The following is a 12,606-nucleotide window of genomic DNA, read 5'->3' as shown; positions in this document are numbered from 1 at the left end:
TACATTTTTATATTGTTTAGATCATTTAGCTGAATAGATATGAATGTTTATTCATAACCATACTGAAAATAAGTAAATATTGTTAGCTGATGCTAACTGTTTAGCTAACAAGCTTGAGGAAATTTTTAGATATAAAGTCCAAATATTTTTTATTCAACCACTTAGATAGATTACATCTGAGGGAAAAATAAAGGATGTGATGTTCAGAACATGGTAACTACAGTAATTATTAAAGTGGGAATTGATGCACTCTGGGGGCATTTGGCCAGGGGTGTTTTTACACCACAGACAAGGTTTGAGAAGAAAAAAAAATCATAAAAATATAATGATATTTTCCTTAAAATGTTCTTCCAAACTTCAGGCTGTATTCTCATGTCATATATAACTGAAGTTCTGCAAAACAACAAGTTTTAAAACACTTTTTTTCTTACTCAGATACATGGCAGTGTAAGCTTCACAGTGAACATTACTACATCACTCTCGTCAGCATATCAACAACAAAATATATATCTTGACTTGATAAATAACCATATAGTGGTTATTTTGGGAAAATTCCAGGTATTTTGGGCTGTAGGATTATAAAAATATGTGCTAATATAAAATTAAATAAAGTAGTCTATATAAAATTGCTAAATAAATCTACCTATAAATACTTTTTACTTTTACTTAAGTACATAAAAAAATGAGTACTTTCACGTATCTTTAATAATACATATCTGTACTTTTCCTCAAGTACTTGATCTGTGTACTTTTTCCACCATCGTCCATAATGATTACTGAGATGGCACATTCAGGCAGGACTAAAATCACTGAGAAGGTCTGGTGAAAATTACTTTACCCCACCTCTCCATGTAAAACTAATCCCATCTGAATAGGGCTTATGAGACATCAGTGTACTTTCCTGTACATCCATTTAAAAAGCAATTGATATACAATAAACACAAATGAATTTTTATGCAGAATTTATTCTAGTCCATCTTATAATATACATGTCTTTTGTTACTCTGAACTAAATATGATTTACTGTAGAGTAATTTAGTTATTTAAATTCTAATCAAAGGATATTTAAATAACAAATCCATGTTTCCAAGTCCACTGGGAGCCTTTCACACGTGGCTTTAAATTCTGTTCTAAATTTAGAATAAATGTAAGGCATTCTTATTTATGAATAATTATTTTGAGCATGAAAATATTAGCGTGCAAATATACACACACAGTTAGTGATTGAGACCCATTGTGTATGTTCTTAATGACAGACTGTGGAAAACTCTCAAGGACGTGTGTGCGTGCGTGCATGCGCGCGCGTGTGTGTGTGTGTGTGTGTGTGTGCGCGTGTTATAGAGTACACTGCTGATACCTTTGCCACTGCTGTAGTGTCAGTGTAATGAGGCATGGCATGAAGCAGCATGACAATACAGGAAGCCACATCCACTCTATATATATATTCAGTATCCTCCTCAGTCCTTAAGCGCACACACAAAGACATATGCACTACATGAGACAACGGCCAAGATATTACTCTCCAGCTTCTCCCTGCTCTAATGGTCATGTTCAGGCAAGAGAGACTGAAGTGACTGTTTGATGGCCATATCCTGTGCACAGCAGCATCCAGGAGAAGTAAACACCACTCTGCCTGATGCACTGTATGTTTGGGTACACAAGATAAAATGTTTCAGTCCAATGTGGAGGCAATACATGATATGTTCCATAATGGGGTGTTCCACATCTTAGACCACAAGCTGATTTCCGTGTTATGTTTCCCACTCGTCGTAATGATGTTATAATGATGAATGCCCAACTCAGAGGTACAAGTTTCCCAGGTGCACTGCAAGGCATCATAAACTCTGCAGGACTGTGGCCTTCCAGGACCAGAATTGGTCATTCCTGGAATAGATGTGCAACTGTTGTAGTTGAGCAAGATGCAAACAATGAGGAATTTATCAGATTTATGCCAGATATGTTTTATGTGATTATTTTTTGTTTGTTTTTAATCCTGTTAACAGATTTATCCAAATGAGAATAATTCAAGCATATGCTATTAATCTAGAACAAATTAACCGCTATAGCTACAGGGGAACAACAAGAGAAAAGGAACAAGGCAAATGAAGATTCATGCCAGCAGACAACAACTTTAATCCCAGACAATACAATGAATAGGGATACGGTAGGGATTTTCACTAAAAATGTAGGTAGATCTCTAGATGTACTTTAAAAAGGGCAGTTGTGAGAGAGATTACTGGTGGGCAAATTTTCACTAGGCTAAATGGAAAATGTTTAGTTTGAATCAGCTTCTCTGTGAGGTACAGAGATGGAATGTTTAAAATGGATAAGCTGTTCAATAAGGGATAGCAGTACAGTGTTGGCAATGGATTGCCAGGTAGATGTTAAAGCAGACTCTCCAGAAAAGAACAAAGCAGCAGTGAAGGGGTCTAGTTTTAAGGGGAAAAAAAACTGCGGTTCTATATTTGATTATTAATTAATTCATTGTTAATTGTTTATTAGAAAACTATGTATATATGCATACAGTACATTTATTAAAATATAATGGAAGCATCTTCATTTGACTAATTATTAAATTATTTTGTCAAATTATTAAAGTGCTATTATATTACTGCTTTATATATGTCCAAAAAAACAGATGAGTTTAATACAGCAGGTCTATTATGCATTAGTCGGCCGCTACACACAAGTTCTGGTTCACACACACTGACAAACTAACCAGGATCTCCTAGGTTTTTATGTCCTGTCTTGCACCTCAGACCTTATTTTTAACTGATTTCATTATTCCAGAAAATGGCTCCACCAGAAAGTATTTTAACTGTAGTCTTAATGGTTTATATTGGATTTATTTGTACTAAATTGCAGGGTAATCATAAAACACAGTGGAGAAAGTTAAAGCAGTGGGGGCATAAAAGACGCAATTTATTTCCTGCCGAATGATTATGTGTTGATTTATGACCAGTTGATGTGGCTCCTGCTCCTTGGGGTTGTGCATTATTTAGAAATACATCAAATGAAAAAGATTTGCTAGTTCATTATTGGAGGAAATGCTCTGTGTAAAACTGATCCCCCCTCCCCCCAAGAGCAATACAGAGGTCACTTTGCTGTCATTTTGTATAGAATGCAAAATTTATTAAAATGTCAAATGAATAGAAAATTACAACTGAGAATTGCTAAAACTCCAATGACCTCTATAATTTAACACTCTTGAATTCTTGTAATGTCACGTTTTGGAGTTGGTGGTTTCAGAGCCCAAAGACCTGATGTTGGCAGATCCAGTTGTCAAGATTTACAGAAAGCATTCTGCAGAGCTATTGTTTGGATTACTGTAGTGCCTCCCATTGACTCTAGTTGTCTTTTCTTTAGTTTGGGCTTATTGCGACATCTTTGAAATCGATTTCCTCTGCTCCTCTCCTCTGCTGCTTTATGTTCACGTGATCCACCAGGTGTAAAGCCCCAGACTTGCACAAACCCACACATGTGTACACCTTCACACAAAATCAATATATTTCATTTCAGAACTCTGTCTTATCTGTTCCTCTGTGCTTGGATTGGTAAAGAAGATTAGCCTACACCTTTTCACTAAAATAATACTATTGCAAAATGGTGTGCCAAATATGAAAGTCCCTTATCTTGTACCATAAAGATCAGCTGTCAGTTTCCTGTTAAGTAGAATCTGTGGTGGTGTTAAAATAGTAAGGCATGTAATTGTTGATATTTTCCTATTGTGAACTGATAATGTTTTTTTTTTCACACAATTAAAACAAGCATTTGAGGTTGGATTGCAAATTTAATCATTTAATAATTTTTCAGCATGAAAAGGTCGGAGCAGCTATGTTGTGTTTTGTGCTTTAACAGTGATCTCCAAAGCTTTTCATAATGTTTCTTTTTCATTTAGCTCTTTGATGCCTTTGCTCTGCAAGCCTCCCACTTTTTATCCTACAGAATAAGATTTTGTTGTCCATTTAAAATCAATGGCAATGACTGGGAGGAGCTTTAGCGTAAGCCGCTAACAGCAGCTAATGTGGCAAGGAGGATTCATCATGTTGTGACAGATTCTATTAAACCACTCTAAAAAGGTCAATCAGTTCAGAAACGGTGTTTATAGATATTTTCTCCTGGCCATTCTGGTATGCTGATCTGTCTCTGTCTGGCTCCAAAGTTGTTTTAGGTGTGGTCCAACATGTCTTTGTATTTCCACACAGCTGGAGGTGACCACTGAAAATATTGATTACATTGAGCTCAAGCTGCTAAAGGCTTAATCAGATCATCTTACTTTTGTGAAGAATCTTTTAGCTGAAAGGGCTATGTTTCTTTTATCTCTTCCTCTCCTTTTTATATTTAAAGGACTAGACTTTTTTGAAGTATTCAAATGCTAAATAAAGAAGTATGACTCAACTAGGATCATGCACAAAAACAATATAAACTCAGAATAAGCCAAATGGGAATTTATAGCTCAAAAATGCACCATCTTCTCAAATTTTATGCCTCTGCTTTCAAACAAGAGTCAATAGCTCGAAGTTAATTGACCTTTCTTCTTGAACTTTCGAAATGACACAAAATGTCAGATGTACCTTTTAAATGCAGAATAATAATGATTATAATTTAAAAATCGATACCTGCCGTCTGTGTATTGACTCTGTATCGGGATGAAAGAGCGTCACAGTGTTATACTATATTGATTAGCTTCCCCCCACTTTAGTTCAGAGCATTCAAATAGCACCACATTGGCCAAATAAAGAAACAAGGAAGTTGCTAGAGAACAATTCAGTTAAAATCCATATAAAAATATTTTGCCATTTTAAGCCTAACTTGGAGATTCTTATGTTGATATATTCTTTGCATACCTTACATTTTCAGGTGTATATAAAACACTCTGAGAGATACTGATATACAGAAGACCTAGAATGTGTATGGCTGGCCTATATTTTGTACTTTTCAAGTTTTATGATAGATTGAGAACAATTTGGGGAACAGCTTATGTAATAATGTAATACAAATTTAAAGGGTTTGTTTGTTTTGTTTTGTACTTCCTATAACACACAAGGCTTTATTAATTTAAAGTTAAACTTATTTCTATGTAAAGGAACTTCACTTTGTTTGCATGTTAAACAAAGTACCATCTTCTTTTTTAATAGCTTTATTCAAAGCTTAAGAATTTAATTTAAGTTTCAATAAGTGATATTTACAGTGTTGCTTAGTCCTCTCTGCTTTGCGTATCTCAATAATGAATGTCTTTGAGAAGCTATTGTCTCTTTCTTTCTTCCTCTCGCTTTACCTACACTAAATGAACACATAAAACTAAGCCTATTGTTCAGTATGAGGATTAAACACCTAGCCCTTCATCCTTGAGTTGAGAAGGTGAATCACTTGAAAATTAAGTTTTCCTGTCGTTGTTTATTTTAGAGGTGAGTGTTAGTTCCCAGCATGCTTTGCATATGGCTGGATATGGAGAGTAAATTTAGAAATTAAATGCTATTTTATGTGAAGGGAAACATCTATTAATGTTCAGTTATGTTTGACATTTGAAAGAGTTTCTGTTACATTGAAGTTTCCATTGTGCAGTGCAATAGTCACCATTGTGCAGAAGAGTAGCGCTTATGGTTAGATTTAGATTTATGCATTTAGCAGACACGACTTACAATTCAAGTTACAGTTTCTACATTTTATCAGCTCTTGCTTTCCCTGGGAATCGAACCCATGATCTTGGCATTGCTAGCACCATGCTCTACTATTTGAGCTACAGATAAGCTAAAGGTTATGGATAGTACTCCAATAGGACATTAAGCCTTGTTCAGTGATCAGTAGCTTTGCTCGTGCTAGTGCAGTACTTTCCAGTATTAATCAAGTATTTTCCTATTTGAGCTGTTAGGCTGTATATAGTGTTTTAAATGTACAAAATAACTCAAAGTCAAATACAAACAGGCCTCACTTAAAATCACAGACTTTTGAGAATCATCTTAAATAAATGAGCACATTTCACTAATTATATTAAATTCATTGTGTCATAGATTAATTAATTTAGGAGGTTTTACATGATTTATTCAGGTAGATTCCATTAAAAAAACAAGCCTTAAAAACTACTCAAAAATATTGAGTGTAATATTGTTACCATATATTTGTTTAAAGCAAATAGCCCGTTCCATTGTTTACAGTGTATTCTTATATTTTATTCAAACGTTTTCTCATGAGTAATACTTTACAAAAAACAAATAACAACAAGAAAAAGAAAGAAAATAATAACAATAAATAAGAAAAGAGAGAAAAAGAAAAATAATAACAATAAATAATTAATAAAAAAGGAAAGGAAAGAAAGAATGAATTACAGGGCACTGATACCATCAATAGAAACGCACATTATGGCTGCATTCACAGTTACTGTTTGGGACTGACAGCAGTTGCTTACAGGTGAGAGACTTGAAATGTTTTATTTATTCAGCAGATTAAAACATCTGCTTGAATACATATCTGTTATGAATGAACAGCTGAAGTCACAACAGAAGTCAGGACACTAGATCAACAGAATAAAAAATGGCGTCATAAGACCGGGAAGTTTGATCACAGTTGACAGCCCGTTTTTAAATAAATGAGCCCAGTCGAGGCTTGTTCTATCCAACACACAGTTAAACAATTAACAATGATTTTAAATGCTTTGTTAGCGAGTGCAGAGAGCGTCTCAGAGCTCGCGCGATCACACTGACGGCAGCTCGGGTGGATCTTAAGATGCACGCAAATCATTTCTCCGTCTCTGTGGGTGAATTAAACCCGTCATAATTATATAGGCAACTCGATGTCCCATGCTGTTCCGTTCATTCAGTGCAGCTTTGAATCCTGACAATGTAAAGGCGTCAGTTCGGCTATATAAATGCGGTTCTGACGGTCGTATAATAACAGAATGCTCTATGATCGCTCTATGAAGTGATGTTGCCATGCTAGCCTTTACTACCTTCTGCTCTAGAGTCTTGTTTGTGTTAAACATGGCAGAAAATCAGTCTTAAGTAGGGATAACTGCAGGCTCGCGCAATGGGCGTGGCTAAAGGTGCCACGAGTCGACGCACTCCATGCTAATCAACCTATTTTTATAATCGACCTAATCGATTATGTCGACGAATCGCTGCAGCCCTAATCCAAAATGATATTAAAGTGAGTAAGAGCGTATGGCTTTTTCCAGAGATTGCTGAGATTTTTTGAAAAGGTGAAATTTTAAAGCTTTTCCTTTGAAGAAAACCCAAGGCTAAACATTCACAGTAAGGTTTAACGAAACAATCCATAATTCTAATGATTAACATTTGATGAACAGCTGACTCCCTTCACCTTTCTGGCAGAGCTGTGGTATTATTCTTGTTTCTGTATTTTAATAATTAAAATTAGACCATTGAATAGGTCAGTTCATATATTCATGATGGAAACTTGTCAGCCATTAGTCAGAGGTTTATTCATCCTCACAGTCTGTGAGTAAGGGCTTAAAATTCACTTGGCAAACATTCCAGTCACTCTCTCCCACAGAAAAAAGAGAGAGAGCTTTCTCTCTATATAAGTTTTCTCATACTTTCCCATTGTTTCATCACACCCTTGATCTTTCATTAACTTTAATGATGCAGACAAGATGAAGGAAATTAGTTTATTCTGGTTTGTATGCTGTCAGCATGCATTAGCTCGGTGAAAGACAAACAGACTGGCCGCCATCTTCCAAAAATCATTTGGCAACTTCCCCCTTACAAGCTCAGAGAGTGATTTATTTTCAAGGATCCTTTAATAAAAATGACAAAACAAAACAGCCCAGCAGAGATGAATCAGCACACAGATGAAAGACTAAGAAGGTCAGAATATCAGAAAATCATTTAGTCTCATTTCATCATCGCTGGGGAGCAAAGAACCAAACTCAGAGTGGATAATTTGTGCTAATATAATGTTTGCATCGTACAAAGCATTGTATGCTAAATGGTGTCTGCAGGGCCTGGTTAGCATGGCAGCTGTTTTGTTGAAGAGCCTTTAATAAACTATCATGAAAACAAACGTATCACTGTTTCCACAGAAATATGAAGCAGTGCAAATATTTTCGACACTGATGATATTAATAAATGTTTCTTGAGCAGCAAATGAGCATATTAGAATGATTTCTGAAGGACTGTGTGATGCTGAAGTCTGTAGTAATGGTAGCTTTAAAAAAAAAAAAAGTATCCCAAACTCAAACTATTAGGAACTGCCTTACCAATTTCACTTTATATGTGTGTTTTTGTGTATCTGTGCTTATATTTACAGACATTTACAGGAAACAGTGACACAGACACAATGGTCCAACACAAACTCCCTCACTCAATCAGAACTCGATATATGCGTCTTCTGCCCCTTGAGGGAAGCCCCAGAGGAGGAATGGGTCTACGGCTAGAAGTCTATGGCTGCACATACAGTGAGTGAAATCTTACATGAACTGAGATGAGAGATGAGATTAGATATTTTTCTATCCCATACCCCTAAACCTCACCATTACATAAAACTTTCCATATTAAGTGTTTTTTTTCTTTATAAAAGTAATTTACTATCCTTTCCACAATGTAGGTAAAACCTGGTGCACACACACCAGAAGAAGCATAAAAAGCATATCAAAAATGTAATTTTGTTGTCCATCAGTTTCTATTAGCATATTTTATACCATATTTAAGATCTGAAGAAGTGAGCTGCATTCAGTGCAGCTTCATTTTCGAATCAACAGGAAGTATCAGAGCACACAGATCTTGGAAGGTCAGAGAAAGTGCAGAGAGCAGAGAATCTTCTCACATTCTCTTTGATCTCCTTTTGCTGTTTTCCTCAGAGTCCGACGTGGCTGACTTCGACGGCCGCAGTGCCTTACTCTACCGGTTCAACCAGAAGTCCACCAGCACAGTGAAAGACGTGATTTCCCTGAGATTCCGGAGCCATCAGGCAGAAGGGGTTCTGGTTCACGGAGAGGGACAGAGAGGAGATTTCCTCACTCTGGAGCTTCAGAAAGGAAGGCTCATTTTGCATCTCAATTTGGGTGAGAGAAAGAGAAGGGCGGGACACAATTCAGTTTGACCTTCTATCATTTTATTCACACTCGTGCACAAGTGTCTCGGTGGATCAGAAAGTGAAATTAGATTTTTTAAAAAAGGACCTGAGATGTAGTGAGTTTAGATGCGTGCCTGAATTCTTTGCTTTTAAAGGGATAGTTCACCCAAAAATTTAAATTATCTCATTTATTACTCACCCTCATGTCATTCCAGATCCGTAAAACCTTCGTTCATCTTCAGAATACAAATTAAGATAATTTTAATGAAATATGACAGTTTTCTGTTGAACATCAGTCTCTCTTATTTCCTTGTCCGTATATACAGCACACATCTTCCTTTGCTTGATTCTAGTTCAGAACGCAGCTAGAATGATACTCATGATACTCTCATGAAAGTGACGTGACATGTGGTAACCCATATTCGGAATTAGTGCATTTAATCCATCCAAAGTGCACACACACAGCAGTGAACACACACTTGGAGCAGTGGGCAGCCATTTATGCTGTTGGGGGTTCGGTGCCTTGCTCAAGGGCACCTCACCTCAGTCGTGGTATTGAGGGTGGAGAGAGCGCTGGACATTCACTCCCCCCACCTACAATCCCTGCCGGACCTGAGCCTTTGGGTTACGAGTCCAACTCTTTAACCATTAGGCCACGACTTCCCCATAGCACGTAGAAGACTGACACAGAAGTGAAGAGATTGTTGAATGAAGTCAATGTTTTTGTTTTCTTTGCGCACAAGAAGTATTCTCGTAGCTTCATAAAATTACAGTTGACTGACGTCACATGGACTATTTTAACGATGTCCTTACTGCCTTTCTGGGCTTTGAACGTATCAGTTGATGTCTATGCAGGGTCAGAAAGCTCTCGGATTTCATCTGTAATATCTTAATTTGTGTTTCGAAGATGAATGAAGGTTTTACGGGTTTGGAACGACATGAGCGTGAGTAATTAATGACAGAAAATTTATTTTTGAGTGAACAAGAACTTTAAGTTCCTAAGTCTATGTTGCTATTCTGTCTTTTACTGTGACTGTACAGATGATGCCAAGCTTCAGTCTACTGGTCGCTCATCTTCTGTGATGTTAGGAAGTCTGCTGGATGACCACCACTGGCACTCAGTTCAAATTGAACGCTTTAACAAGCACGTCAACTTCACTGTGGATGGACACACGCAACACTTCCGCAGTCCTGGACAGGAGGACACACTGGAGATAGACTATGAGGTGAGAGCTGAGTGTAAATTATAATAAATCTGAATATAATTAATTATTTTGATTCTGTAATTTATGTTATGTATTCATACAATACTGAAAATATGATGACAGGCTATCCCTAATACACAATTGACACTGGACACAGCAAAACATTTAAAAATAACTTCTTGTCATAGCAGAACAAGACAATGAGAAGAAAATAATCTATTATATAAATAATCTATAAAAGATCTTTTACTGTGACATGCATACAGATATCCCATTCCCTTGTTATCTGAAACCATGTTTCAAAACATTTTATTCAGTCACTCTCACTGCAAACTTATGAAAGCCTGAAACAAAGTACCACAGAGAACAAAGTCAGTGATTCCAGGAACTTCAGCACAACCAAACAAACACACGCAGACCCTTTGAAACACACTGCCATTCAAAAGTTTGGGTTTGTTAAGATTTATTGTTATGTTTTTGAAAGTCTCCTTTGCTTAAAAATACAGTAATATTGAGAAACATTATTACAATTTAAAATGACAATTTTAATATATTAAAAATTATTGATTCCAGTGATGGGAAAGCTGAACATCATTACTCCAGTCCTCAGTGTCACATGATTCTTCAGAAATCATTCCAGTATTCTGATTAACTGCTTAAGAAACATTTATTATTATTATAATTGCTGGAAACAGCTGTGCTAATTAATATTTTTGTGGAAACCATAATGTATATTTTTAGGATTATTTGATTTATAGAAAAAGTTGAATGGAACAGCATTCATTTGAAATAGAAAACTGAATTTTGTAGCATTATATTTAAACTGTTACTTTTGATTAGTTTAAAGCAGAATTGTTTATTTATTGATAGGAAAATAATTGCTATCAGCCCAAGGGCTTAAGTGTTTGTTTGTTTTTTCTCATTTTCTTCCTCATTTATTTTTTGTTATGCATTTTTCTGTCCTTTTCACCTTCAGTTCTTCATTTCTTTAACCTCCACCCTATCTTCTATCCCTCCGTTTTTTCTTTTGTGTGTATAAGTGAGTATTTCAAATATGAGAGAGCACACATCCCCTGTTTTTTGTATTTTTTTACTCATTCCCGCTTATATGATTAATGGGTTCAATACTGAATGAAAATTGATACCATTTATTATAGATTAACCTCGTTACAAACAGCTGAAATATTTACCACTTCCCTCGCTCTCTATTTTTTTTTCTCTCTTGTTTTTTAAATACCTTCCAATCTTGACAAGGGCAGCAGAGTGTATAATTTTCCCATGGAGATTGTGAGTGCCTGCTTGGTAAGTTGTAGCATTACTATCAGGTTGCAGCACTCAAAATAACAAGCAAAAGTGCACCTACACCTCTATCAAAGCCACACTAGATATATGCTCTGAAAATACAGCAATCAACTTATTGATTTTATTGAAACCTGGGTAAAACAGGCCCCACAAAATAGCCTTTGGAGCTGTTCTTTGCTATTCTTTTTTTATTATGTATTCTTTGTTACTGATCTCTGGGATCTCTGGTTGTTTTGTGTGTGTTTCTGTGTTTGTGTGTGCTTATTCAAGCTCAGTTTCGGAGGAATCCCTTTGCCTGGTAAGCCTGGGACTTTTCTCCATGAAAATTTCCAAGGCTGCATAGAAAACCTCAACTACAATGGTGTCAGTGTTATAGACATGGCAAAAAGACGGAAGCCACAGATATATACAGTGGTAAGTATGAACATTTACAAGTGCTTTTGTAACTGTAAATATTGCTCATAAATTGTGAGAGTCAAATGGCACCTTGTAAGTTTAAAGGCCATCATATCTCACTCTGTCAAGGTTGTGAGTTGAAATCTCTCATTCATTTCACAAAGTAATGTGAGACCACAAAAACATTTTTGCCTTAAAAAGCATGAAGCATAATTTTCTTCACACAACAAGCCTTTATATCTAAAGCAATTTACAACAGCGTCACATGGCAAATTACAGTAGCTCTGTGTGTATCTGAAGTGTGTTTCTGCAGTTGAATCGCACCATAAAAGAGCCCTCTTTCCCTAATTAACAAGCTGTGAAATCTCTTCTCTTGTCCATTTCTCTCTCGCTCTCTCCGGTGGTCTAATACACTTATCACAGAAGGAAAAGAAGAGCAGTGCCACATTGTGATCTTCTTTTTGTCTTTCCCTCCCTCTTGTCAGACGCATTTTAAGATAAAGATCTTACCAGCTTATTACACTATAGTACATGCATAGATTGAGACGTTCCACACGTCACTGACTAAATAATGTTCATGCAGTGCTATAACTATTTATTATTTATACATTAAATTGTTGTAGTACAATATAATTTAGGGCTGTAGGATTTTATAATTATGATTATTAATTGTGAT

The 12,606-nt window shown here is 36.0% G+C and overlaps 1 protein-coding gene across 1 annotated transcript in view; it reads left to right on the top strand.

Annotated features, from left to right (window-relative positions):
• The window catches only part of LOC306856688 (contactin-associated protein-like 5), a gene marked incomplete at both ends in the record, with an annotated part of 70,437 nt that overhangs the window by 34,105 nt on the left and 23,726 nt on the right, over positions 1 to 12,606 (top strand). Inside the window, 4 exons of the mRNA XM_079396085.1 lie at positions 8,263 to 8,410; positions 8,813 to 9,016; positions 10,069 to 10,253; positions 11,805 to 11,948. Of these exons, the coding sequence (XP_079252211.1) occupies positions 8,263 to 8,410; positions 8,813 to 9,016; positions 10,069 to 10,253; positions 11,805 to 11,948 (681 nt within the window). The remainder of the gene's footprint in view (positions 1 to 8,262; positions 8,411 to 8,812; positions 9,017 to 10,068; positions 10,254 to 11,804; positions 11,949 to 12,606) is intronic.

This window comes from Barbus barbus, assembly GCF_936440315.1.
Source record: "Barbus barbus genome assembly, chromosome: 37".
In the NCBI taxonomy this organism is placed as follows: domain Eukaryota; kingdom Metazoa; phylum Chordata; class Actinopteri; order Cypriniformes; family Cyprinidae; genus Barbus; species Barbus barbus.
Note: the sequence above shows the minus strand (reverse complement) of the source record. Positions and strands in the feature narration are given on the sequence as shown.